At 41.2% G+C, this 27,183-nt stretch overlaps 3 protein-coding genes across 3 annotated transcripts in view; 1 reads left to right on the top strand and 2 right to left on the bottom strand.

Annotated features, from left to right (window-relative positions):
• The window catches only part of LOC147334098 (butyrophilin subfamily 2 member A2-like), a 95,115-nt gene that overhangs the window by 50,203 nt on the left and 17,729 nt on the right, over positions 1 to 27,183 (top strand). The gene's annotated exons all lie outside the window — the stretch shown is intronic.
• LOC147334101 (stonustoxin subunit alpha-like) lies at positions 7,195 to 10,517 on the bottom strand. Its single transcript, XM_086287740.1, has 3 exons — positions 10,483 to 10,517; positions 8,114 to 8,160; positions 7,195 to 7,940 (listed from the first exon to the last, which is right to left on the bottom strand). Exons 1-3 carry the CDS (start codon positions 10,515 to 10,517, stop codon positions 7,390 to 7,392), a joined length of 633 nt encoding a protein of 210 aa, XP_086143866.1. The 3' UTR covers positions 7,195 to 7,389.
• LOC147334100 (protein NLRC3-like) lies at positions 11,139 to 19,961 on the bottom strand. Its single transcript, XM_086286815.1, has 6 exons — positions 19,831 to 19,961; positions 19,633 to 19,752; positions 13,698 to 13,776; positions 13,375 to 13,576; positions 11,421 to 13,194; positions 11,139 to 11,325 (listed from the first exon to the last, which is right to left on the bottom strand). Exons 1-6 carry the CDS (start codon positions 19,917 to 19,919, stop codon positions 11,139 to 11,141), a joined length of 2,451 nt encoding a protein of 816 aa, XP_086142941.1. The 5' UTR covers positions 19,920 to 19,961.

The following is a 27,183-nucleotide window of genomic DNA, read 5'->3' as shown; positions in this document are numbered from 1 at the left end:
GTGACAGAGGCAGCTCTGCCATGTTGTAGCTCAGACAGAGGTGAAGAGGCGAGGTCACAGGTGACTGACTGATCATTTGGTGCTATAGATTAACTAGTATTTATTATCACGACAATTGTTAAGCTGCTGATGTAAATTGATTCATTAGTGTATGTTTGACAAAGAATCTGAATCGACACGTCTCACTTTTTATATGGTACGAATCAATGTGTCATTTTATCAGGTGGCAATATGTCCTAGTGCAGTCAGAGGGGAGGAGCCAGGGCCAAAGGTGAGGCACATCAAGCACATAACAATAATTTTAATCTGAGGATAAAACGCATGTACTGAGGCTGAAAGAAGCTTCAGTGCCCTCAGAAGACTAAAAACATGACTAAGGTCAACAATGACTCAAATGAGATTAAACAATGCTGCTGTGTGTCCACCAGGAGAGACTGGACAGTATAGATGTAAAACAAATATGTCAGCAGTTTACCTCAGTTAACGAGAGGAGCAGGCATGTGTTTGGCTGCTTCACATTGAGTTGTTGTGTGGGACACCAGTGGTTCATGTCTGTTGCTGTAACAGTAGTTCATGTATAGAATATAAAATCCCAGCTCACTGAGTTGATCGGGGCAGTAGTGCCTAAAATGTTGCATAATTTTGCTGAGAGATCTTTTACTTTGTGGTCATCTTAGACGAGTAGTTTTATGGACATAAACCACCAGGTCATTCAGTGTTCCCTTAGTGCTAATGTGTCAGAGATGTTGGTGTAACTGAAGTAATGTTGTTAAGTCCTTAAAGTCATATTCTTTTATTGTCATGACTCTATTTTTATTTTTGTATGATACCTGATTTATATGGAATATGGCTGAAGTAAACTAAAGTTTAAAATACTTAAGTAATTTAACATTATACAATTCACATATAAAATTATGAATTGTAGTTTTAAATGGTTTTAAAGCAGGGGTGCCCAATCCCAGTCCTCGAGAGCTACCGTCCTGCAGCTTTTAGATGCATCCTTGTTCCCACACACCTGAATCAAATGAATGGCTTGTTATCAGGCCTTTGCCAAACATGATGGCATGCTGAAGAGATCAAACCATTTGATTCAGCTGTGTTGGAGTAGGGATGCATCTAAAAGCTGCAGGACGGTAGCTCTCGAGGACCGGGATTGGGCACCCCTGTTTTAAAGCATGTAGAATAGCACATGTAGGCAAGTATGTTTCTCCTGCAAAAACAAAAAGGGGAAAAAAAAGAAACGGGCAGGGTTTGGTGGTTGAATCATCCATCCCCACCAACGCCAAAACCAAATCTACACCCTTGGAAGCGCGTATCGAGTGCTACATAGTTGAGCATTTCTTCTTCGATACAACTGAATTTTAGTAGATTTTGTCCTTTTTTTTGTTGTATTTTATTTTGAAAACCCAGAAACCGGATCTCACTCTAGCGTTTAGAAGCTGCTAAGGCTTCCGCTCCTCACAGCGCGCGTTTGCACTGTGAGGGGAAGTCCTGTAATGAAAGGCTCTGGCATTTTATGGTTTCTGGTGTGAATGTTGTTACATAAGTTGTACATGTTGATGTATACAGGTTCATATTGATATTAAAAAGTTTCTGTGTAACCGAAACAAAGGCGGGTTGCTGTTAAACAGTGTTTCTGCCGTATTTATGCTCTTTGGCAGTAAGCTTTTGTCAGCCCCCTAGTGGTTGCTGCGCATAGCAGGAAATGTGTTTGGATTTACTGTTTTTCTGTGCTTTTTCTGATGTTGTTTTACATTGTAGGAGCTACAATTGCTGGTACCATCAGAAGACACCTGTTGAGTGTGTTTTATGTCTTCTGCAGGAATAAACCGTGAAAAGCAAACCTTTCTGAGCGTCTGTGATTTATGAAGAGCTGGAAGCGTTACAGTAATTTAACGTCTCAAATCAAAAACAAAAACAGTTCTTATTTAATTCAGTGACAGCAACAGGGACAAAGCTGTTTTTATAACTCTTTGTATCTTGGAAACAGAAACTTCCGTCATGAGGAAAGAAGCTGAAATTCACCCCGTAGAGCTGATTTGTTTTTCATGTCTCCTCCATCATCAGTTATCACAGACCTTCCAAAAGTGTGGGGCCCGCCCCCTAAGGGGGCACAGAGCCATTGCAGGGGGGCTGCGTTTTTTTATGTTTTTAAACCAATTTCCACAGAGAGGCATTTTTTGAAAAATGTATTGATAGCAATGTTGAATATTATTACACAGGAAAAAAACTACACATAAAATAATTACACTGTGACTCCTCTGCCTTTCTAAATAGAGGGACAGTAACTGCGTGGCTATATATGGGTGTGTGGTTAAAAGACAAACGCACAAAACATTTATCTTGGAAAACAAATAGGGGCCTAGCAAAAAAAAGTTTGGGAACCACTGCCGTAGAGGATTTGTAAGGGTTGATAAAACCATTCTTTGTACCTGTTTAGAGTACAGGTAGGCTAAACAAGACTGTGGCTCACCTATCAGACGACTAGACCATTATGGCGTCATTTTTGTGCCACTATTCTGAGCGCATGTGTAAAAAAAAAAAAAAAAGAAATGAGAGCACGTAAAAAGATTTTGCAGGTGCAAGTGTTGCATTTTGAGGAGAAATTTATTTTGAGCGAATAAAAGCAAAATTTGAGTGAACAAAATTCATTGCTGCGTGCAAAAAATGTATTTCACTGTTTGCTATTATCCACACACACAACAGCAGCCCCTCTCGCTCAAGTTTTTGCATTTGCGCTCACTCGCAATGTGTTGCTCGCGCGCTCAACATTTCTGCCCGTGCGAGTTCAACTCTTTCTCTTCACCGTTATATTTGTGCCACAAAACCAGCCAATCACAGACTTGGATGCAAAAAAATCTGATTGGCTGTTTTGGTCTCCAATCAGCTCGAAATGACGAAATATGATATCCCAGAATCCATTTCGTCCAAAACTCAAACGAGGCAGTAGTGGAGGAGCACAGAGTGGCGGAGTTTGAAATATTACTCTTTCTGGGTCACATGCAGGAATGGTGCTGTGTAAACTCCAAATATCTGCTCGATTTACACCATCAGAGGTCACTAAAATCAATATTGAATCGGTGTGCAACTTTGCCAAAACAATGTCGGACTCTGTAGTTTTCTCTGGTCCCCTCCCCAATCAGACCAGGAGTGACATGTTTAGCCGCATGTTCTCCTTAAATTGCTGGCTGTCTGAGTGGTGTCCCAGAAATGATGTGGGCTTCATAGATAATTGGCAAACCTTCTGGAGGAAACCTGGTCTTGTTAGGAGAGACGGCATCCATCCCACTTTGGATGGAGCAGCTCTCATTTCTAGAAATATGGACAAATTTATTTAACCCCCCAAAATATGACTATCCAGAGTTGGGACCAGGAAGCAGAGTTGCAGTCTTACACACTTCTCTGCAGCTTCTCGCAAACAAAACTGGTATCATTCGCATTCACAGCATTGTAAGATGGCAAAAGATGTACCCTTAGGCCCCCCTTCTCGATTCAGAGATAGTCAGCATCCTGACAGCCTGATGGACGAAGCTGTCTCTCAGTCTGTGGGTTCTGGCCCGGAGGCTCTTCAGTATCCTTCCTGATGGCAGCAAACTGAAGAAGCTGTTGAAGGGATGAGTGGAGTCACCTGTAATGGAGAGGACCTTCCGGATGAGGCAGGTGCAGTAGATCTCCTGGGGAGGGAGGCAAGAGAGGTACCCACAATCCTCTCTGCTGCTCTCACTACCCGTTTTCATTTTTTCCTGCAGGACCCAGTGCAGGAGTCATACCACACAGTGATGCAGCTGGTGAGGATACTCTCAATGGGGCTTCTGTAGAAGGTGTTCATAATGGGGGTTATATCTCTTGTCAGGGGTCAGCAGAGTGAAGACAATTATTATTTGATTGATGCAGTAAAGACTGAGAACAAAGCTGAAACCACCCGTACAACACCTGAACAGAATTCAGACTCTGTTGTTGAAAATGTAGTTTTGTGAGTGAAATTAATTATCCAAACATGGAACGATGATTTTCTACCATGACGCTTATTTTTCCATTCCTCTATGACAGGCTCCAGTTCGAGGGCTGCTGGGAGCACTGGTTTGATACCAAGCTGTTCTACAGCAGGACCACCTCCAGTCTTAGACTTCCTCTGAGACTATTGGACATCCTTATCATCACTCCCATTACAGCGGCTGACTCTCAGAGGTGTTTCTCCACCTTAACGAGAAGCAGACATTCCTGTGAGATGAAGGACCGGAACGTCTGAAAGCCCTCGCCATCCTTTCATGGAGAGGAACCACCTCCTTCCTACCTCCTTAAAGCCTTTATTTTCTCCTTTACTCAATTATCGTCTCCTCTGTCCTCCCTTTCTTTCTTTTTCTTTTTTTTTACTTCCTGTTCTCCCCTTTCCTTTTATCATTTATTTTCCTTACTCTCACCTCCTTCAATCCTGCTTCCTTCCATCAGTCCCCAGTCCTTCTCTCCTTCCTCATAGTTTTCTTCGATGAGGTTAGCCTATTTTTCATGTTTATTTGAACATAAAATATTAGATTTACGTGTGTTTAGTAAATAATTGTTTTTCACTGACACTTTTTCATCTCCCATTTTTACTACATTTTAAATAAGATCAGAAGAAGCAGCAGGAAGCAACAAAAATGGATCTTTTTCATTGCTTGCTGAACTGGACCTAACCTTATATAACCTATAAAATGCAACTTTTTTGGACATTGGACTTCTTTTGCCTGCATACAAAATATAACCACAGTTCAGCAGTGGCTGAACTTGTTTGATGTTTTGTTTGTCAAAAAAAAGTATAAAGAAGAAAAAAGTTAAAAGACTTTAAGTCATTTCATTCATTAAAATGTAAATTTGGTATTTCTTTGTTTTGACTTTCAAACTAAATTTGACTCTGTTAACATTTTGATTTGACAGATGAAAGGTGAAACAGCCTGAAGGCTACAGAGAGCAGAGCTCACTGGCTGTGAGCTGTTTGTGACACCTCAGCAACTTTTCCAGTTTCCCTGCTCGTTTCAAACGTCTCACTGCCATCAAATTTCAAATGTGTGTTTAAAAACAGGAACGTTTCCAGTTTCAGAGTTTGATCTGTCTTCTCTGTAGGATTTTACCTTGAATGTGAACATAAGTGACTGCAAATCACTGCTTTGTCCGCTTTTTGTGGACATTTTACTAACATCACAGGAAGCCATGAAAGATCAGGGAACTGCTGCTCTGCTGGAGGACATCCGCTGACTGGGCGCAATGAGAAACACACTGAGGCCCCCTACAGGACATATAGGGAACAGCAGGGATGTTTGAAAAAAATGACCCGAGATCAGCTGCAAGTGCTAAACAAAATAAACATCCACGATATTTAACGTTCAGCTTCTTATAAGTTTTTTATTATTTTATTTTGATTTCATGCCAACTAGATGGACAACAGTGATAGACAACATATGCAGTGCTCTGTGCTACACACATATTTACATGTTTCTACGAGTTTTATATCCAAACTGTTACCAACACCCTGCACCATGTTGTTGTTCAACATGGGAAAAACATAAGACTAGGATTGAAGCGTTTGCTGCATATTAGATAAGACACAAGCACTTTGATCCCTCAATACAATCATATTCTGGTTATAACTGCAATAAAAAAAAAACAATTGAGCCACTATTTTCAGCTTAAATGGCTGAAACATTTTCAAATGAGTGAAACAGTAAGAGCGCGTGGAGAGTTTGGAAAATCACATTAAGAAAGAGAAATCAAACATTTAGATTAATTTTAAAGAGCTCAGACTTGTTGAAAATGCAGAGGGGCTGGTTGTGAACAGAGCTACAGAGAAACACATCTGACTGGTGAAAACTGATGAGAATCATTGTTTTCACTTTATTCTCCCTTTGTTGGTACTTCGGCTGGTCCCAGCCTCTCAGCACTCAGCTTCATCCAATCCAGGGGAGCAGCACCTACAAAGCGAAGCCTCCTACTCTACTACACATGTACTACATGATTTTTGCTATTCTCTTACCTCTCACCTAATAGCCGGTTGTCTTAATGACTGTTAAATGAAACCCTGATTAAGATGCCAGATATTGTTTTGTCTCAAGTGGTCCTAAGCGCCCATTTTATCATCAGACTTAGTGTTTCTTCACTTTGAAGCTTCTACACTGTCTACACATCTAAAATCTTAAGCTATCATTCACTATTATATATAACAATATTGATATTCACTGTGAAGTTTTAAATGGCAAAAATAGAAAAAAAAAAAAGTGGATCCTGGAATAATCGTAGCTTCCATCTTTAAAGGACTGAAGAGGAAGAAGTTTACAAGGAATCATTTAAAACATTATCTGACTGAATCCATGAATCTGAAAACATGTTTCTGGGGGTGGGCGTCCGGGTACACACCGGCTCACTCCTTGGCGGCCGCTTGTCGGGGCCTGGGGCCTGGGGCTCGCTCGGGCCCCTTTGGAGGTGGGGTGCCCCCGGCCTCTCGGCCTAGGGCTCGGTCACTCAGGCGCGGCTGGGGGCCGGCGGAGCTCACGGGCGCGTCACTGCAACTCCCCCTGACTTCTGCTCCGCGGCTGCTGGGCGAGCCCTCATCTGGGACTCTCCTCAGCTCTTACTGGGACAGTGGCGCGGCTGCCCCTCTGTTGGTCTTCCATGGTCTCTTGTGTTCTGGGGGCCTCTGGATGTCTGGAGTTTTGATCTCCTCCATACCCACTTCACACCCTGGAGGATGGGGCTGTGGCCCCCCCACACTCCCTAGCAGATCATTACATGGAGAAACCTTTGGAATGCAAGCATGCTGATCCACACAGGTATGCACACATGGGTATTCACAGACGCGGACTAAAGCTTTCTTGGCTGCTGCCTCAAAGCACACTGTGCGCTGTCTATCTTGCGTGCTGCACAATATCGTTTATTACTTAGTAAATACTGATATCTATGACTAGCTAGTTTATTGTGATGGTGCTTTGTTTTCTCTATTATTATGTTGCTCTTTGTTGTTTGCTGTCTCCTCTGTTTGTTTGTTTGTTTGTTTTTTTCTCCATACAGGTGACCCAGGAGTTTTTTTTTTTGTTTTTTTTTTGTCTCTCTTCCCCCCCCCTTCTCACCGTCTCTTCTCCCCTTTGGTTTTCTTTCTTTCTCTCCCCCTCTCTCTCTCATTCATTCCCCCTGTCCTATTTATTAAAAAAAAAAAAAAAAAAAAAAAAAAGACAAAGGATGAACTGAAGCTCTGCCATCACGTAATGTCGCATACTGCTGTTTCTGATGTCATTTAAAAAAAAAAAAAAAAAAAAAAAAAAAAAAGAAAACATGTTTCTGGGTGAAAGAGACGTACACACTCAACTATCTGTTCAACAGTCAGAGCGTTTCTCTAACAAGAGGAAACTCTTTACACTCAACTCAGCACAGACGCACTGAACCATATTGAACTTCTGATCCCTTTAAAGAAGCCTGGAGTGTAAATCCAGGATAAAGAGGTTCAGTGAATTTGGTTTTGAAGGTGTGGAGCTCAATCAGAATGTCAGAGGAGACTCTGTAGAAAGACAGAGTGCCAGCAGGACAGTCCACATACACTGCTACTCTGTTAGAGACGGAGGAGGAGGAGATGATGGATGTTTCCATACGATTGTGTTTGGCAATTTGAGGACCATCATCAGAGCAGCACAGACTCCAGGACTGATCATTAAATCCAAACATACAGTCAGTACTGTTTCCTTTCCTTCTGATTCCTCTGTAACTCACTGAAATATCAACCCTTCCTCTCCACTCGACCTCCCAGTAACAGCGGCCAGTCAGACCATTTGTACACAGCAGCTGAGGATGAACATCAAATCTGTCTGGATGATCAGGATATGACTGAACCTCCTCCACACGTGTCACCTTCCCGTTGTTGTCAGACAGTTGGAGGTTTGTGTGTACTGTGTTTGTGTCGATTGTGAGTTGACAGGAATCTGATGGAGAGAACAAACACAATCCAGCTGCAGTTATTGATCCATCATCTGTTCATTGATTGACACTTTGTTGATGACTCCTGACATGAGATGTGAATGAGTGATGTGACAGTTTGAAGATGGCTGAATGTGTGCTGCTTTGTTTTCATCAATCACATTAAAAACACACTTACACGTCCTCAGACCAGGTCTCAACCATCGGACTCCAGCAGGCTCCACCCTGAAAGGAGGAGGGAGGGTCAGACCAGCACAGTCAGCATGCACACATGGCTCTCATACACATACTGTTAGACACTGATGAGGAAACAGTCCAACATTTTCACAAATACACTTCAATCCATATGTGGATCAAATTGCTGATGATTTAGACTGATCCAGGATCTGTCAGCACACCACTGTATTGAATGAATTATGAGTGATTCAAACTGACCTTCATTATCTTTTTGTTTAGCTGGAAAAGACACCTCCCTGCCTTTGCTGCCAGCTGTTTTTCTCCAATTGGTGTCAGTTTAGTTACTGCGCATGACCTCTGACCTCTGAGTGAGTGCAGTGTTGTTTTCATATGTTTTAATGCCGCCTGAAACCTGCTCATGTTCTGATTTAACAGCAGATTTCTCCACATGCGCACAGAGAAATTTCTGCCTCTGTCACATATAGAGTGGACCATATGTTTGTTTTTGAATATATTTTATGTAGAAACTATTAAAGGATCTGTGTATTTCCTCAGTAAACACTCTGATCATCGTGTTAGTGCAATGAATCGTTCTGCTGTCAGCTGACTTCACTGAGTCACCTTTCAGTCTCGTTCTGTCCTCTGAAAGTCTGAACATGTATTTGTCATTAAGATTACGTCCATTCTGAGTTACTGTCACATTACTGACAACTCAAAGAGAAACAGGAAATCATTCATTTTACAATATTTATTCTATTCCATCAAAAGAGGACAATAAATATTAAACTGAGTGCTGTTGGCTTTCATACAATGTTCAAAAATAACTTGACAGCGAAGCTTTCTGAAGAAATTTTAAGTGTGCCTATGCTAAGACATCAGGATGTGGTTGTAGCATGAACTGCAGATGAACAGCTGTGAGGGCCGGTTGCTATAGCAACTCCTGTGAGTGGCAGGCACTCCTCTGCACTTACAGTAGCTCCTTGACCTAATACACGATCCTGCTGCTGTTTCCTGACTCCATTCATGTTCTTATCTGTACTCCACACAATTTGTAGCTCATAAGTTCATAAAGCGCTGCAGTATTCCTGCTAGTATGTCCCTTTAATTTTCTCACCACTGCTAAGCTTTTTTATATTGTGTCTTCTTTTAAGCTGCCCGAATGTTGTTTCTGTCCTTTACTGCTGTGTTGGATTCTTGATCCCACCTTTGTCCTCTGTACTCTTCCTCTAATCCACATCAAAGTCATTTGCACACTACACCCTAGCAGCTGGAATTATGACTATCAGAACAGGAAAACACACCAACAACAAAGTTCAGTTAATAAAGACGTTTCAGACTGTAATGTACAGGAGACATTGGGATTAAACAGGAGCTCTAAGTCCATGCAATGATAAAGACCCTGTATGCATAATTCTGACTTTGATGAACATAATAAAAACCAAAAAACAAGACAAAAAACATTATTTCTGAGTGATTATTTTGGTTTGTAATTGTGGTACATGACAGGAAGGAGACCATTTATATAGCTGTAGATCACCAGTGTATGTCTGCGATAGGGTCAAATACAGCAAGTCTTTTTGGATGTTTTTATGTTACACGTTAAATATTACTAACATGTGTTTGTTTTATCCAGAAGCTGTTACTATGTAGCTTGCCATCACCAGTGTGTGTGAATGTGTGTGTGAATGGGTGGATGACTGGATGTGTAAAGCGCTCTTGGGTCCTTAGGGACTAGTAAAGCGCTATATAAATACAGGCCATTTACCATTTATGTCTATTTCAAAAATTCATTAAAAATCATCCTGAGTAGTTGAGGTCCAACTTTCAACAGATCCCTTCTCCGGGACACCTACTGTACCTGTGTGCCAAGTTTCATCCAGATTTACTGTAAAATTCCTCAGAAATTAAAGGGTACTTGTATTCAATGCAATACAGCCAATACACTACAATTATGGAAATTTTCAAAAATTCATTAAAAATCATCCTGAGTAGTTGAGGTCCAACTTTCAACAGATCCCTTCTCCGGGACACCTACTGTACCTGTGTGCCAAGTTTCATCCAGATTTACTGTAAAATTCCTCAGAAATTAAAGGGTACTTGTATTCAATGCAATACAGCCAATACACTACAATTATGGAAATTTTCAAAAATTCATTAAAAATCATCCTGAGTAGTTGAGGTCCAACAACAACATAGACATCAATATTTGCTCAGAAACTCTACTTCATTGATAAGATGAACTAGTAAAGCGCTATAAAAATACAGGTCATTTACCATTCCCATCCAGAATAGCCAACACAGACCAGAAGAAGCCTGATCATGAAGGATCCCAAAGGGCAAACCACCATTAAACAAATGCCAATCAACTACCTGTCCATGGCATAAAAGCCCCTTTCAGGTATCATTACCACCAAGCTGAGTAGGCACTTGAGTCAACACACACATAAGACCAGAAAGTCATAGTATCAGTGCCTCATAGAGCCGTATGCCAGGCAGACCTGGCCTTACTGCCTGAACTGAATACAAGAAACTCTATACTCAATGGACATCATTTACTACTTCTACTATAATAATTTTAATTAATATTAATAGATTTACCTTTTAGTTATTATTTGCAGTTTTACAAAACATGTTAACCCACAAAATGCAAACAACTACAAAAAAAATGAAATAAAATTTTTTTTATAGCAGAGGCTGATATAGCGTCACAACAACAGTCACCTAAAAAACATTTGTTTCCAAACCACCTGATATGTTTTGATAATTTGCATATGTAGTGTTCTTAATGTCATACTTTTACCACTAGTTAGAGCGGTGTTGCCCAACTCTTTGCTAATATATGTATCTGATGTTATGGTTATATTTGATCAACATTTTCAGTGTTGTTGGATACTATAATCAATGATGTGCCTAAAAAATGAAAGACAATAATTTAAAAAAAACTTTTAAAAAGCTAAAATATGTTAAAAATGCCAATAAATGAATAATTTTGTGTGACTGCAAGAAATGATCTTATTGCTCATTTTCTAAAAGAATAAAAGCATCACTTGATCTGACCTGATAATTGTAGAGTTTGAACTCTTCAGCATATTTAGTCCTGTATCATTCAAGTTGTTGTTACTCAGGTCCAGCTCTCTCAGGTTACAGGATGGGGAGGTGAGAGCTGAGGACAGAGCTTTACAGCCTCTCTCTGAGAGGTTACAATCACGCAGTCTGAAAACACAATGAGAGCAAACAAGAGAAAATTACTTTTTGTCACTTCTCAACACACAGGTAACAAGCTTTCACTACACTGACATATAGCTTACAGAGCTTTGTTGGAGGCTTTGACCACTGGCAGGAGATGCAGAAGAGCCTCCTCTGAAGCAGAGTATTTCGCCAGGTCAAACACATCCAGATCTTTTGCTGGTGACAGCAAGATGAAGGCCAGAGCTGACCACTGAGCAGAAGACAGTTTATCTGTGGAGAGACTTCCTGATGTCAGGGACTGCTGGATCTCCTCCACTAAAGAACGATCATTCAGTTCATTCAGACAGTGGAAGAGATTGATGCTCTTCTCTGCAGACAGATTCTCACTGATCATCTTCTTGATGTACTGGACTGTTTCCTCATTGGTCTGTGAACTACTTCCTGTCTGTGTCAGCAGACCTTGTATGAAAGTCTGATTGGTCTGCAGTGAAAGACCCAGGAGGAAGCGGAGGAACAAGTCCAGGTGTCCATTTGGACTCTGTAAGGCCTTGTTCACAGCACTCTGGTGGAGAGATGGTTTAAACCACCAGGAGGTTGTTTGTTCCAGCAGATTGCGTCCAGAGTTGATGAAGGTCAGATGGACATGAAGAGCAGCCAGAAACTCCTGAACACTCAGATGGATGAAGCAGAACACCTTGTACTGGTACACTCCTCTCTCCTCTTTAACAATCTGTGTGAACACTCCTGAGTACACTGAGGCTGCTCTGATATCGATGTCACACTCTGTCAGGTCTGATTCATAGAAGATCAGGTTTCCTTTCTGCAGCTGATCAAAAGCCAGTTTTCCCAGAGACTCAATCATCTTCCTGCTCTCTGAACTCCAGTGTGTTTCTGTCTCAGCTCCTTCATCATACTTGACGTTCTTCACTTTGGCCTGAACCACCAGGAAGTGGATGTACATCTCTGTCAGGGTCTTGGGCAGCTGTCCTTCCACTCTGGTTTTCAGCACATCCTCCAGAACTGTAGCAGTGATCCAGCAGAAGACTGGGATGTGACACATGATGTGGAGGCTTCGTGATGTCTTGATGTGGGTGATGATCCTGCTGGCCTGCTCCTCATCTCCAAATCTCTTCCTGAAATACTCCTCTTTCTGTGGGTCGGTGAACCCTCTGATCTCTGTCACCATGCCAACACAGTCAGGAGGGATCTGACTGGCTGCTGCAGGTCGTGTGGTTACCCAGAGGCGAGCAGAGGGAAGCAGTTTCCCCTTGATGAGGTTTATCAGCAGCACATCCACTGAGGTGGACATTGTAGGGTCAGTCAAGATTGTAGTTTTGTGGAAGTCCAGAGGAAGTCGACACTCATCCAGACCATCAAAGATGAACAGAACCTGGAAGTCTTCAAAGCTGCAGATTCCTGCTTCTTCGGTTTCAGTAAAGAAGTGATGAACAAGTTCCACCAAGCTGAACTTTTCCTCTTTCAGCACATTCAGCTCTCTGAAAGTGAATGGAAATATGAACTGGATGTCCTTGTTGGCTTTGTCTTCAGCCCAATCGAGAGTGTATTTCTGTGTTAAGACTGTTTTCCCAATGCCAGCCACTCCCTTTGTCAGCACTGTTCTGATTGGTTCTTCTCTTCCATGTGAAGCTTTAAAGATGTCTTCTTGTTTGATCATCATTTCTGGTGTGTCTGGTTTCCTGGATGCTGTTTCAATCTGTCTGACCTCATGTTCATCATTGACCTCTGCAGTCCCTCCCTCTGTGATGTAGAGCTCTGTGTAGATCTGATTCAGAAGGGTTGGGTTTCCTGCTTTAGCAATCCCCTCAAACACAGTATGGAACTTCTTCATCAGAGTAGATTTAAGTTTATGTTGACCAATACCAGAAAGCTGTTCTGAATGGGAAGGAAAAGAAAGAAGAACATGCATAATATAAATTCATGTTTTATTAAATGCAAATTCAATCTTAATTTACTAAAAGGTGAGTCATTGAACACATGTATCAGTCCTTCTGTTATGGCATTACTCAATGTCCCATTTATTCAGCAGTTAAAATCATTTAGAAATCCTCTTACTGCTCTGCAGACGGTCAGCCAGATCCTCCTGCTTCATTCTCCTCATGAAGTCCACTGTGATCTTCACAAATGCCTCTCTGCTGCTCCTCTGTTCATCATCCTTCCTCTGACTCTCTAAACATTCTGGGTAATCTGGACTCAGAACCTTTTGCATCTTTTTCAGCTCGTTCTTCACAAAAGTGATGATTTTGTCCTCCAGCATCTGGAACAGAATACTTTATGAATGACCCAAACATCAGATCCATGTTGGACATATTGACAATCCACTGCTCTATAAAGAGCAACAGAATACATGTACAAGTAGTTGTTGTACATGTACAGACCATAAATATGGAGTCAAGTTGTGTTTGATGCTGCTGGGCAGACTGACCACTGGGAACCTCTGAGCTCTCCTGGTCCACTCTGTGGAGGAATCATAAAGGGTTAGATCACATTGATTCTATTCACAGAAAGACACACATAAATTAAAGTACACGAAGATGCTTTTGGTGTGCAGTGTATCCCATCAGTATACATAAAATAAGTCATCATTTTTCATTTTCATTAAGATTTCTGTGCATTTAGAACTTGTTTTTTTCATTTTATCATGATTCTATTATTTTAACTTTAGGTTTGTTATGTTTTTTAAGGTCTTGTTCTTTTTTTCTCTCGGAAATTCTGTTTAATTTTTGGTGTGTGATGAGGTTGCTTTGCTGGTGATGGTTTTCATTAAACTTAACTTCCTATTTTGAGTTCATTTCTTTCATGTTTAATCCATCAGTGCTCCCTGTCTCAAATGTTTGTGTTAGTAAATTCACCGTGTTCTGCTTTTATGTGGCACTCTGTTCAGTTGTTTTTCTCCCTGGGTCAGTGAAAGGTTCATTTATTTATTTCCTGTTTTACTTTGAAAGCTGGTTTTCTTTCATGTCTTCCTTCCTCCTGTCATCAGCTCTCTGCCACTCGCTGGTTATTCCTGTTCCCTGTTAGTACACAGTTTACTTAAACTGGAGTTCAATCTTGTACTGTTCATCATACTTCTCAATTTACGGATAAATGTTCACTTAAAAAGACAACAGACAAAAATGTATTATTGTAGGATCTACCCTACAGTATAAAGTGCATTGAGGTGACTGTTGTTGTGATTTGGCATAAATATATAATATATATACAATATATAAATAAAACTGAATTGAATTAAAAACACATATCACCAGTTATGAAAACTAGTTCTCTGTCTAGAAAAAAAAGTAAATTCCATCCGGACATCAAAGCAGCGCTCACATGGAGTCACACTCACTAAACTATTTGTCCTCCCCCATCGAGCAACACCTGAAACACCTGAGTGTAAGTTCCCCTCTACGCTGTGTTTGAATCAAACCACAAAGGAGACACCTGCTGGAGCAGCTGGAGTCCTGCAGACACTCAGCCTCTTCACTACACAAACACTTCCTACAACATCCATTCTTTACACTCTGACTGATGTGATTGTGGAAACACTCTAACACACACACACACACACACACACACACACACACACACACACACACACACGTGCGAAAAAAAGCTGAGCTGACATTAAACATGATGGACAATTTATTCTCAAACCCTGAGTCACAACAATATTTACACACACATTACCTCTCTGCAGGAGGAGAGAGGACTGATTTCCATACTAAACACAGTTTTTGTTTATAATATAAGATGTTATTTTTTCAGGATTTTATGCAATATAGTAAGAGACCATTGGAAATTCAAAAGCAATAAGCAAATCTAGAACTGGATTTACAGATGTTGGGAATAGAAAAAAAGCTGCAGCCTCTACGGCAAAAGCAGAGGTTCTAGAAGCTGCTGTAGCTGTTGAGCAACAAAAGGGAGAAAGCGTAAAGTTTCAGTCCCATCACAAGTTGACAGACAGAGAACTATAAAGTATGTACAATATCAAACCCAGCTAAGGTCACATACGGCTGAAGATGGAACACCTCAAGTTTAACTGACAACAAAGACGACTTTATTCACTCCAAGGAAATCTGGACCAACTTCCTCCCCATCTGTACTCACACCAAACCGCTTCCAGTGGCTCTCAAACTGGACTTCACTGGTACATGCTATTGCCTTCTTTATTCACCAAGTTCATTCTCACTTATCAAGCAACTCGCCAAATGATTCATGTAGGACAGGGGTGTCAAACTCAGTTGCACGGGGGGCCAAAATCCAAGGCACACTTTAGGTCACGGGCCAAATAAGATAAACATTTTTTGAACACACTAAAACAATGTTTTTTAAACATAAATATGAATAAAAACAGACAGGAATATTATTCCAGAATAAATACACTTAAAAAAAATAAACTTTAACTTTAAATATTTTGCTCCTCATAAAAATATGACCTGTCAAAATTATGCAAGTTAGAAATATGAACATGCTGCGAAAAACCCCAGAAAAAAAATAAATGAAAGCATATACATAGTTTGAGCCGCATGTAGACGGAGCAAAGTGCGCCGACTTTGCTCAACATTACTTGGCAACAGGGAAAGTGAGGCAGGTTGCACTGGTGCATTTGTGACAGCTTCACTTGAAATGCCTTCACCGCATCATACATGCCAACTGATCATGAACTGACAGATTTCCTTGCTGAGCTCAAAAACTCTATTGAGAACTTTTATCCCAACTCAGCCAACGGACCTCTGTATGATGAGCAATGTCGGTAAACTCTGAATCTATTTCCCACATAAAAGATTGAAATTGATGGTGATTTAAACTTTTAGCTCAGAAAAAATGTACGGTCTGTGTCACGGTGATCATTACATGCTCCATTTTTAGGACTTTACCACACAGCCTTTCCTGGTGGATGATGCAGTGATATGCTGTTAACTCACGCTACAGTTCTCCTCCTGCGTCTTTACTAGATCCTACATCCTGCACAACACCAGCGCTCCATCTGTTGTCCCAGGGCAGTTTCATGTCGGTTACACTTTGAAATACGTTTTCAAAAATGTCTTTTGCTGTCGTTGTCCCGTGCATCGATTTAATTTCCAATATTTACACTCCATGGATGAAGATGGTCAGCTGTGCAATGTCCATCATGTCTATACTTTCATCCACAGCAAGAGAGTACGCAATAAAGTTTTTGCTTTTTTCACACAACTGTGTTCTTAAATCAGTGGCCATCTCACCAACCCGATCAGCAATCGTATTTCTGCTCAGGCTCACATTTGCCAAAATCTGCGTTTTGTCTGGACACAAGACGTCGCACACCTTCATCATGCAGCTCTTCAGAGTGGTACCGGGCTGATTTGGCTCCTCTGCTACAATAAAACTTTCACAACAGCTTCACTTTGTGATTTTGCTCTGGTGAAAAACATCTGCTGAAATGTCAGATTCTCCTTCAGCTCTTCTACTTTCTGTAGTTTCTGCATTTCGGTTTTTCAGCTTATGTTTTGACTCGTAGTGCCGTCTTAAATTAAATCCCTTAATTACAGCCACATTAGCTCCACAAATAAGATACGGGTTTACCAACAATGTTTGTAAACATATATTCATCCTCCCTCTGCCAGTGCTGAAAGGCTCTGTTTTCAGAATCAACTTTTCTCTTTGCCATTGTGAGGGGCTAGCTAACAGAAGTTTGACTTGATTGACGCAGGAATGTTCCCAGGTAGCCTAGCGTTCGGCAAGGAGGCTGCAGCGCTGCATTATGAGATCTGTAGTTTGTGTGTTATTAGCACCTCATATCGCCGGGCCATGCATAACAATAATAATAAATATATATAAAATGATCTCGCGGGCCGCATATAAATGTACGCCGGGCCGGATGTGGCCCGCGGGCCTTGACTTTGACACATGTGATGTAGGAGGTGGCATAAATGCAGAAAACCATGCACTCCAGAGGAGATGGAAGCCGCAAGTAACCTCGTTTTCCAGTCTGTTCAAAAGGACCCCTAAATGGTTGAAGGTCTCATCAAAGTTAGAGGTCACCTACAGCATGCTTCATTGGAGACATCATTAAAGAATCCAACATTCTCCCAAGCATCACAAAAAGTTGCTTGTCCTGCTCTATCATGCTAAGGTTGTGCATCAAGGCAGAAGTGTGGTTAGGCAAGCTCGACTGTGGATTGTAGACTGCAAAAGACTGGTCCCGTCCATTATCCACCGCTGTGTAACATGCAAGAAACTCAGAGGAAAACTAGAGACTCAAAAAACGGAATGTCCGATCCACAAATGCGATCAGTCAGGGGCACAAACTTCATTGCAGCAAGCGTGGGGCTTGGGATGTCAATTGTCTTCATGCCAGTGGTTGCAGTGGAGTTCAACTACCGACATGCCTCCCACATGGGGGGTGTCTAGGAAAGGATGTTTGGGGTAACTCAGCAATTATTGGATTCTATGCTCTTGTAAAACAAACACACCCATCTGACACAAGAGGTGCTTTGTACCCTAATGGCCTAATGGACCCTTCCTCACCATTCCTGCTGTTTCCAATGACATTGAATGACTAACCCAAAAATCAGCACGTTCCTTCTCCACCGGGAGACTTTTGTGGAAAAGACTTGCTAAATAACCGATGAAAAGCAGTGCAGGCACTCGCCAATGGATTCTGAAGTTGCTGGAGAAAAAAATATCTTAGCACCCTCCAGTCAAGGGGCAAGTGACAATATTCAGCCAGGAGACATTGTGTTGTTGAAACAAAATCAAGCACCCAGAAACGGATGGACAATGACCACCTTTCCAAGCAGCAACAGGAAAGTCAGAAAGGTCGAATTAAGGACATCATCCCAGGGAGTCTCAAAGACTTACTTCCCTTCCATTTCAGATGTTGTTATGCTCTTAGAAACTGAAGTGACTGATAAAAAGTAGGAATGGCATCAATAATGCCAAGCGGGGCTTGTTCTGTCCCAAGTAAAAGGTTGAAAATGATTCATAATAATTTAGTGATAAAAAAAAGTCATATTTCATCTGTAATAATTCATGTTAAAAAAAAGAGAGTGATTTAGTTAAAAATAAAATTCTATAAAGTCAGCATCTGTATCATATTTTGGAGGGGTAATCTGTGGTCGCAATGCTGCCTGGGAAGCAGAAGGCGCAGTCAGTTGGGGAAAAAAAACCCATTGTAAATAAAACCTGACAATCCACCTTTAAATTTTACCTCCTGTGTTCTGAATCTTTATTTACACATTCGAAAGCAATGGAAGGTGTAAATAAACAAGATTATTGAATCTTCTTGTTTGCTTTATATGTTTTTTAAGAGCTGGTTTAGAGATCGTTTTGTGAATGTGTTTGTACCAGGAATTAGGGTAATTAGTTTAGTTAAGTGCCATATTGTAACAGAACATGTCACTAGGTTTGTCCTGCCAACAGATTTACATAACTGTATGTTAGCTAAGTACTAACAGAACCAATAACTAAGTGAAAAACTAATGAAAGTGACACATATATCGTTGTTTTTAACTTAAAGTTATTGTTTGGTGTATATTCTTCTGAGTTATTAATTCTGTCACTATTTAGCAACACTAAAGTAATGCATGTCCATTAGCAGAAGCCAACATTCCAACTTTGGGATGTTACATTTGGGACAAGATGGCACTAAACATGCTCTAAAGCTAAAGAGTTAAATCTACTACTGTGTTTTAGAGCAGAGCTCCATGATGTATATTAGCCTTTATGCATGCAGTGTTTCATGTCCACTTGAAGAGACAGTGTAAATGTGATTGAGGGAATGACTATGTTGGGTCTAAAGTCAGACCCCGCTGATCCCAGAACTTATTCCCGTGAAAGAAAAACAAGGCAACAGCGATCTATCTTTTTTACTTGCAAGGGAGGTGTCTTCGGTATCCTAGCTCATCACAAATGACCCCCCCGACAGCCCCCTCTCGCTCCCTTTTATTGACAACGTTCACACAATAAACAATAGTTTACAACACATACCTTCCCCACGTAACCCCCCTTGGTTACAAAAGACAAGGCACTGTGTGTGTGTGTTATGTGAGAATGTGTGTGTGTGTGTGTGTGTGTGTCAGACCTCCTGCTGACCAAAGGGTCGTAAACGCAGGAAGCTTACATCAAAAGAAGCACAAGGATGTGTCTGTGATAAAAGACTACAGCCCCCCACCTAGAACCTCGAGAATCTGGGGGGAAGGACAGTGGAGTTTCATCAGAGTTAAAACAATGTACAAATGATAAACATAAAAATGACAAACATCTAACAATTCACCCTGACAGACTGCACTTTACAGTATATCTAACAACATCAGGCAGTGAAATCAGCTCATGTTACTAACAGCTCACCTCTCTGTAGCAGATGGAAGATGGACCTTAAAATTAACCGGTTCTCCTTTAGACCCGTCACTCTTTAAGGACTCACAGCTGGGTTCAGGTTCAGATTTATGTTTAGTTCGTCGTTTCTTCCTGTGAACATTGACGGATCAGTGATGTGAGTGCTGAGCTGTGACATGGAGAATCGTCATGGACAGTTAGAGATCTCACCTCTGAGCTTTGGTCTGGCTTGCATGTTCCCCACGCAGAGTAGTTTTAGAGGGAGGGACTCCCTCCTTTCTGTCCTTACACTGATCCATGCTTCTGAATTCACATCCACATCACACACCTTCTACCTTAACCTGCAGAGAAAACACAAATCATTCATGTGCACATCAAAATCCTACTTTCCATCATATGTGCTGTCCAAATATCAGCAAATAGCAGAGTTAAAGATGCTAAGATTTTCATTGGGGTGACCAAGAGGGACACAATTAGAAATGAGTATATGGTAAATGGACTGGTTCTTATATAGCACTTTTCTACTCTTACTGAGCACTCAAAGCACTTTATTCAACTTGCACAATCACCCAATCACACCCATTCATACAAACGCTCTAAAGTTTTTAGTGCTTCTATCGCTTCTCGCATTCACACTCTGATTGATGCATCGGAAGGCAACATGGAGTTCGTATCTTGGATATTTGGCATCAAACCCCAAACCTAGCAGGTGACCCACTCCACCGCCTGAACTACAGCCACCTACAATCAGATATATCAGATGGACAGCTAAGATCAAACACTTTGGACACAGAGAGAGAGAGACTGACATCTGTGCTTTGACTTAGATCATGACTGTTTATTAACAGAAATCCATAACTGTTATTTGGCATTATTATATATAACTACACTATATTAGTGTGCAAGTAATTATGGTTTTTTTTCATATCAACATTTTTTAAAACATATTTTTAAAATACTACTCTGATGTTAAGCTATACATGGTGAGCTCTACACATCACCACTAGTTGCTTCATTTTAGTTTACTTTGCACTCAGTACTTTAATATATGGAATTTACTTATTGCCAAATATGCCAAATATATAATTTCATTATTAAATTTCGTTTTTTCATCACGCCTTACAATGTTTCTAGGAAGTGCACACATATCATCACTGCCAGGTCAAATTTCTGTTTTATGTCTTATTACTACATCTTTCTTTGGATTAGGGCCATGGGGGGAAAAAGAAAATTGGGCACTTCTTTTTTTTTTTTTTTTTTTCCAGAAGAGAGTCCCTCTTCAGAAGAGACTTGAATATCAGAGGAAATATAACTCCCTTCAATATAACCATAATCTTCCAAACCCCATAATTATGGAATCTTTAAGCAATCTCCTGGGTGACTGATTGTTCTATTGGACCTTAGCTTTCCTTTGATACCGTTGATCAAAAGATCTTAATCCACATCTTATAACATAGCTGGCATTTGCCCGATACACCCGAATTTTTTGTTTTTATGGGCCATTTTTTTTTTCTTTGTTGTCTTTTTTCCCGTAACGATGTAAACAGTGAAAGGTGGCGGATTGGACAGATGCTGGCAGATGTGTAAAAATAACTAAATTGTTTTGTAGTGGTTATGGCGGAGCTTTTATAGATTCAGTAAAATTAGCAAGTGGTGGAAGCCAGCAGGTGGATGAGGGAAAAGGGAGGTGGAGAAGGAGAGACCCAAGGCAGCCGCCGGTCCGAGTGTCAGGTGAACTGAACTTCAGGTAACAAGTTATGACCTGCAGTCTATCTGGGTCAGATATAAACCAAGTTTAGGTGGAGTTTATTTTCGTTATGCTGACTTTTTACTGTCAGTTACAATAACTTGTACTGTGTACTAGCTAGCATGACGGAGTTTATACTGCTGGGTGGGTGCTATGATGTTACTGATGTTGAACTTTATTTTATTTATAAGGTTAGTTATTAGAGTTGCCAGCCGTCCCGTAAAAAACCGAATCCTCGCGTATTCAGACAAAATATTATGCGTTTCGTATTGAGCTGAAAAGGAACACAGTTTGTCCCGTACTTCAGGTAGAATGGAAGAAGACACAAAGCTGGAGTTATTATGTGTCTTTACGCTGTCAGCTGTCTCTTCTTCTCTCATTCCCCTGCCTCTCCTTTTGCTACCACAATCATGAAACTGATCAATGATCAGCTGATCGGCTCTCTTGCTTGTTTATTGCCCGCTTTGCGCCAGAAAGAGGAAACCAGCGGATGTCACGCTAAACAACAGCAGCACATTTAAGCTTGATCAGCTGTTGTTAGAATTTATGTAATATAAATTTCTAGTATCAGCTGATGTTTGCTGGAGCCACAGCTGTAAAGCTGCTGGTCATGATATGGTTTTGATATGTTGTGAGAGGGAAACATGAAGATGAAACCAGGAGATGTCCTTACTGAAGCATCAGAGCTGAACAGGTGATGGAGAAACAGGTTTACCTTTTAGGTGACATGAATGAGTTGAAGGGAAGTTATGAACGGTTTCTGAGAGACAAATAACCCCAGGATCCTTTTTTAGGTAGCTGACAGCTGGTAACTGTGCAGGGGTGGGTCTGGCAAAGTTTTGTCAGGGGGGCAGGTAGGGCATTAACGGGGAAAGGGGGGCACAAAGAAATACTTTTCTATCTTATTCTCATTTAAAATGTCTCGCTTTTAAAGAATAATTATCTGAATCTTACAACAAACGATTGATAGATTGATGCATATATACCATCAAAACAGTGAACATCACTGTCACAACAGCGTTTGTTTTCATTCAAAGGCTTTATGATTTTTCCTATAATGGTCACTAGTGTCCAGCTCTCAGGAGTCCTGCGTGAACTTGTTCAAGTATACAGGTCCAGACTTGCTGACTTTGGTACTTAGAAAAAGATGAACTGCTACTTTGAATGAGTCAGATCTCCACCTCTAATGGAAACAAGAGGAGAGAGTAGATCAGGGGTCCCCAATCCCAGTCCACGAGGGCCGGTGTCCCTGCAGGGTTTACCGTATTTTCACGACCATAAGGCGCACTTAAAAGTCTTAGATTTTCTTCAAAAAGTGCGGCGCGCCCTATAGCGCAGTGCGCCCTATGTGTTGTAAGGAGGACGTAGTAGAGAACACCATGAGAACGCTAAAGGGTGAAGTGTGGGCGTTGATCGTATATACCGGGACAATCGCACATACCTGTATAAAAGAACAGGTATGTGCGTTATGCAGGACATCGTTGTTTTAACAACTCTGAAAATGGCAAAGAGACACGCTTATGAAGCACAGTTTAAACTGAAGGCCATCAGCTACGCGGAGGAACATGGAAATCGAGCAGCGGCGAGAGAATTTAAGATTAACGAATCGATGGTTCGCAAATGGAGGAAGCTAGAAAACAAGCTCCGGCAGGTCAAGAAAACGCAGCTGAGTTTCCGCGGACATAAGGCGAGGTGGCCCGAGTTGGAGGAAAGACTCGAGCGGTGGATCATCGAGCAAAGAACGAGCGGGAGAAGCGTTTCGACGGTCATCATTCGGCTAAAAGCAGTTTCACTAGCTGAAGAGATGAACATTGAACATTTCCAAGGAGGTCCGTCTTGGTGCTTTCGTTTCATGAAACGGTGCCATTTTTCCATCCGGACCAGGACTACGGTAGCGCAGCAACTTCCAGCGGATTATAAGGAAAAGCTGGCCATCTTCCGCTCCTACTGCAGCAAACACATCGGCGACAAAAACATCCAGCCCAGCCACATCACAAACATGGACGAGGTCCCGCTCACGTTTGACATCCCGGTGAGTCACACTGTGGAGAAGAAGGGGACCAGCACGGTAGCGATACGCACAACGGGGTATGAAAAGTCTTCTTTTACTGTTGTGCTTGGCTGCCATGCTAATGGACAGAAACTGCCGCCTATGGTGATTTTTAAGAGAAAGACTTTGCCTAAAGAGAAGTTTCCAGCAGGAATCATCATTAAGGCAAATGAAAAGGGCTGGATGGATGAGGAAATGATGAAAGAGTGGCTGAGGGAGGTGTATGTAAGGAGACCAGGTGGTTTTTTCCACGCATCACCATCGCTGTTGATCTGTGACTCTATGCGTGCCCATCTCACAGCCGATGTGAAAAAACTTGTGAAGCAAATGAACTGTGAGGTTGCTGTCATTCCGGGAGGCCTGACAAAGGAACTCCAACCGCTGGACATCGGTGTGAACCGCCCGTTCAAAGTAAGGCTGCGAGCGGCCTGGGAGCGATGGATGACCGATGGAGACCACAGTTTCACCAAGAGTGGAAGGCAGCGCCGGGCGAGTTACGCCACAATTTGCCAATGGATTGTAGATGCTTGGGCTAACATGTCTGCTGGCACTGTTGTTCGAGCTTTCGCAAAAGCCAGGTGACCCAGGGTGAGATCTAAAACCTGCAGGGACACTGGCCCTCGTGGACTGGGATTGGGGACCCCTGGAATAGATGATGCTGATTTTCACAATAAGAGCACTGTTCTAGGAGGACTTTGAAGTATGTTGATCCACAGATGGATGAGATGGAGTGAAGTTACCTGAAACATGTTTAAATCTAAAAGCAGTTTGTGAAACAGTCCTGTAAAAGTTATTATATATGTTATATATATGTGTGTTTTTGGACACAAAATGTACGTTTTTGTCAGGGTAGGTGTAGAAAAGAGGACTCGTATGCAGGACTCCTTTGGGAGAAGACAGTGGATTTATTTACAGTGCGGTAAAGGTGCAACAGTTCAATTATATATATATATATATATATATATATATATATATATATATATATACATAGTGATGGGTGCCCAGGTGTGGTCTCCTCCTTTTCCTCCTAGCAGTGCTCGTGGCCGTGAAGTGAAAACACACGTAGCGACTCCCTCCAAACCCCAAGTGGAGGTCCAGCTCCCGTGATCTCTCTCTCCGTTTCCCTCCGTGCTTCACACAAGCTGATCAAAGCTCGATCGCCCTGTTAAAGAAGGCAGCCCGGGAGATGGCGGATAATTGGCTACAGCTGGTCGGCTCTGATCGACAACAGGTGCGGTCAGTCTCTGCGCGGGAACACTCTCGGGAATGCTCATCACCACTCGGAGGTAAACAATAAATAAATATAAATAAAAACAAAACAAAACAAAAGGTAAACAATCCCGTTACGAGAGAGAGAGAGGGAGAGGGGAAGGGAGCGACATGCACACAATAACACATGGGCAGGCAGCCAGGTGAGGGCTGTCGGACCATGACAGTTTTATTCATGTCAGTAATTCATAAGTAATGCACTTTAGTTGGAATGTGTCACCATGGTGACCAACAAAATAAAATGTATTTTGTATTTTAATCTAAACCATGTTCTTCTTTCTAAACATAACCCAGCAGCTTTAATGCCGAACTTTCACAAAGTCTTTTAAATGACCTCAGTTTTAATGAATATATTTATTCATTAGATTAATGGCATCAATGGGTTTATTATTATTATTTTATTATTATTATTTCACACAGATGACTGGATTTATTTCAGCTCTAACATGAGTTTAAATTAAAACATTTTCATAAATCCATACATATATGAACTTAAAATACCGTAATCTATTAAAAACTGCATTAAAATCAGCTTCCACTTTCTGTAGAAAGGAAAACAGTAATTACAGCTACATCTTTGGAGGGGTAGAGATTTTACAATATTATTTTTTTTCTACAGGGTAACTATAAAATGAAGATTTCTGGGCTGCAGCTTCATAAGAATAATTTTGCCCTGAGGAAACCTGCAGGTAATGACAGTTGTACTTGTCTGACCAGTTCAACAAACTAACCGTTAGTGAAAAAACAAGCTCCACAAGTTTAAACTTGCCTTTCTCACTGTGATTAATCTTCATATGAAACTCAAGTGTGTGGATTCACATCCAGTGTGTGTGTGTCTGTGTGCCTTTGAACATTAAATCTGTGGGCATGTAACCATGTTTCACACACAGCTACAGCAACACAAATCCTTATTAATGTTCACAGCAGTTTAACTGCAGCTGTTCAACATGTGGAAGGTCCTCAGTTCATCCCCAAGCCTCCGAGGTTGTTTTTAAAAATAGTTATGTTTGTTTTAGACTTTGAGTCCACGCTGGGTTTTCTGTACAAATAATAATTTCTATACACTAAACACGGACACACAGGTGAGCTGCTTCCAGGAAGGAGTCAGGACTCGAGCTGAAGCAGGGCAGTAGGGAGGGAGCTCAGATTAAGAGACTGAACACAGCTCATCCCTGACAAATCATAAAGGGTGTTTGGCTGGAGCTCAGAGGTCAAAGGTCAACTGCTGCACCTTCACAATGCATAAGTCTGATCATTAATTAAACAGGAGTAGTTTGTTTATAACAAGGGTGTTGACTAGTGCCGACCTGTCACAAAGGTCCCTCCGAGTAGGTAGTAATGGAAAAGGGGCTTTAACGTCTGACACTGAAATCCTCACAAAGAGCTTAATGCAGTCATCATAAGCAGTTCATAGCAGTCCCAGTTTTTTATTTGCAGCTTTTCAGGAATTGAAGTCACTGAAGTGTCAGAGCTTGTGTGAGAAGCAGCTTTATGTACACCTGTGGAACGCTTCTTTATTATTTCTTCATAAATCAAACATACAGATGATTTAATGATGATGCGTCTTTGTGCAGTTAAAGCTGTTTGTGTGATGCCCGGACCTCCCGTGAAAGCAGCTCTGAGTGAACCAGCCAATCAGATCCATCAGCAAAAGAGAAGGAAACAGTGATAATGATGAACATAAAGATCCTTTGATGACGTGTTTGTGTTTCCTGTTACAGTAACACTTGTTCATCTGTTGCTCTCCTATACTTTCTTTTAAATAAATGAGAAAAAGTCCATTTAGTTTTATTTCCTAAATCTTAGAGTTATTCACATTCCTGCAGTGACATCAAAAAGCTTCACTTTGGTACAACATCTACATGTTAATGTGAAACACGGAGAGACTGCAAGAACATCTGGAACATCTGCACCAAACTGTTATACCGAGAATATTTTCTACATATTTCAGACATGAAGCAAACCTTTATTTTTATTTCTTGCATGTTCATGGATGGATGGACGTGTTTAAACTCGTTCAATGTCCGACGTCTTCTATTCAAATATGAACTATGAACAACACTTAATCGTCTGTAAATGGTTTGATGCACACTGAGGCCACCTACAGGGCAGATCGGAAACAGCAAGGATCTAAACTCATGAGATGTTAGTGAGTGAGAGGATAGGAAAAACGGACTTAAGATGGCTCTAAGTGATAAAGGTTGATCTACAACTGAAGATAAATCCACCGATTATTTGTAAAGTTCATGAATCCTATGATGAAAGCTTTATTTCAGTAAATGTTTCTTCAAAGCTCATTTCAACATATTGAAGTCACGAATAAAAGTGCAGAGTGAGAGTGGATTACATGATGTTTAGGGTGTGTCTTGTGACATGTTAAGTTTTATCACAATGTCTAGATATGTGCCCCTTAACATATGCTACTTCCAGTGGGGAAGCTCCTGCAGAGCGCTTCGTTTCTGGTGTGATACTCGCACCTTGTTTATGGCAGGGTTTT

Source organism: Aulonocara sp. 'chitande type north' Nkhata Bay, linkage group LG3 (assembly GCF_057382095.1).
Source record: "Aulonocara sp. 'chitande type north' Nkhata Bay isolate Kocher_YH1m ecotype deep benthic linkage group LG3, A_spYH_male_GT1.1, whole genome shotgun sequence".
Taxonomy (NCBI): Eukaryota; Metazoa; Chordata; class Actinopteri; order Cichliformes; family Cichlidae; genus Aulonocara; species Aulonocara sp. 'chitande type north' Nkhata Bay.
The sequence above is the reverse complement of the archived record's forward strand: the minus strand, read 5'-3'. Positions and strand labels throughout refer to the sequence as shown.

Excerpts from the sequence above, each read along its gene's own strand:
- LOC147334101 (XM_086287740.1), bottom strand. The coding sequence starts at position 10,517 with ATGATACCTGAAAGGGGCTTTTATGCCATGGACAG. Across the intron at positions 8,161-10,482 it reads GGCTTTTATGCCATGGACAG|GGTGGAGCCTGCTGGAGTCC; the intron begins GTAGTTGATTGG and ends TCCTCCTTTCAG. Across the intron at positions 7,941-8,113 it reads GAGACCTGGTCTGAGGACGT|ATTCCTGTCAACTCACAATC; the intron begins GTAAGTGTGTTT and ends TCTCTCCATCAG.
- LOC147334100 (XM_086286815.1), bottom strand. The coding sequence starts at position 19,919 with ATGGATCAGTGTAAGGACAGAAAGGAGGGAGTCCCTCCCTCTAAAACT. Across the intron at positions 19,753-19,830 it reads AGCCAGACCAAAGCTCAGAG|GAAGAAACGACGAACTAAAC; the intron begins GTGAGATCTCTA and ends CAATGTTCACAG. Across the intron at positions 13,777-19,632 it reads CTTCCATCTGCTACAGAGAG|AGTGGACCAGGAGAGCTCAG; the intron begins GTGAGCTGTTAG and ends ATTCCTCCACAG.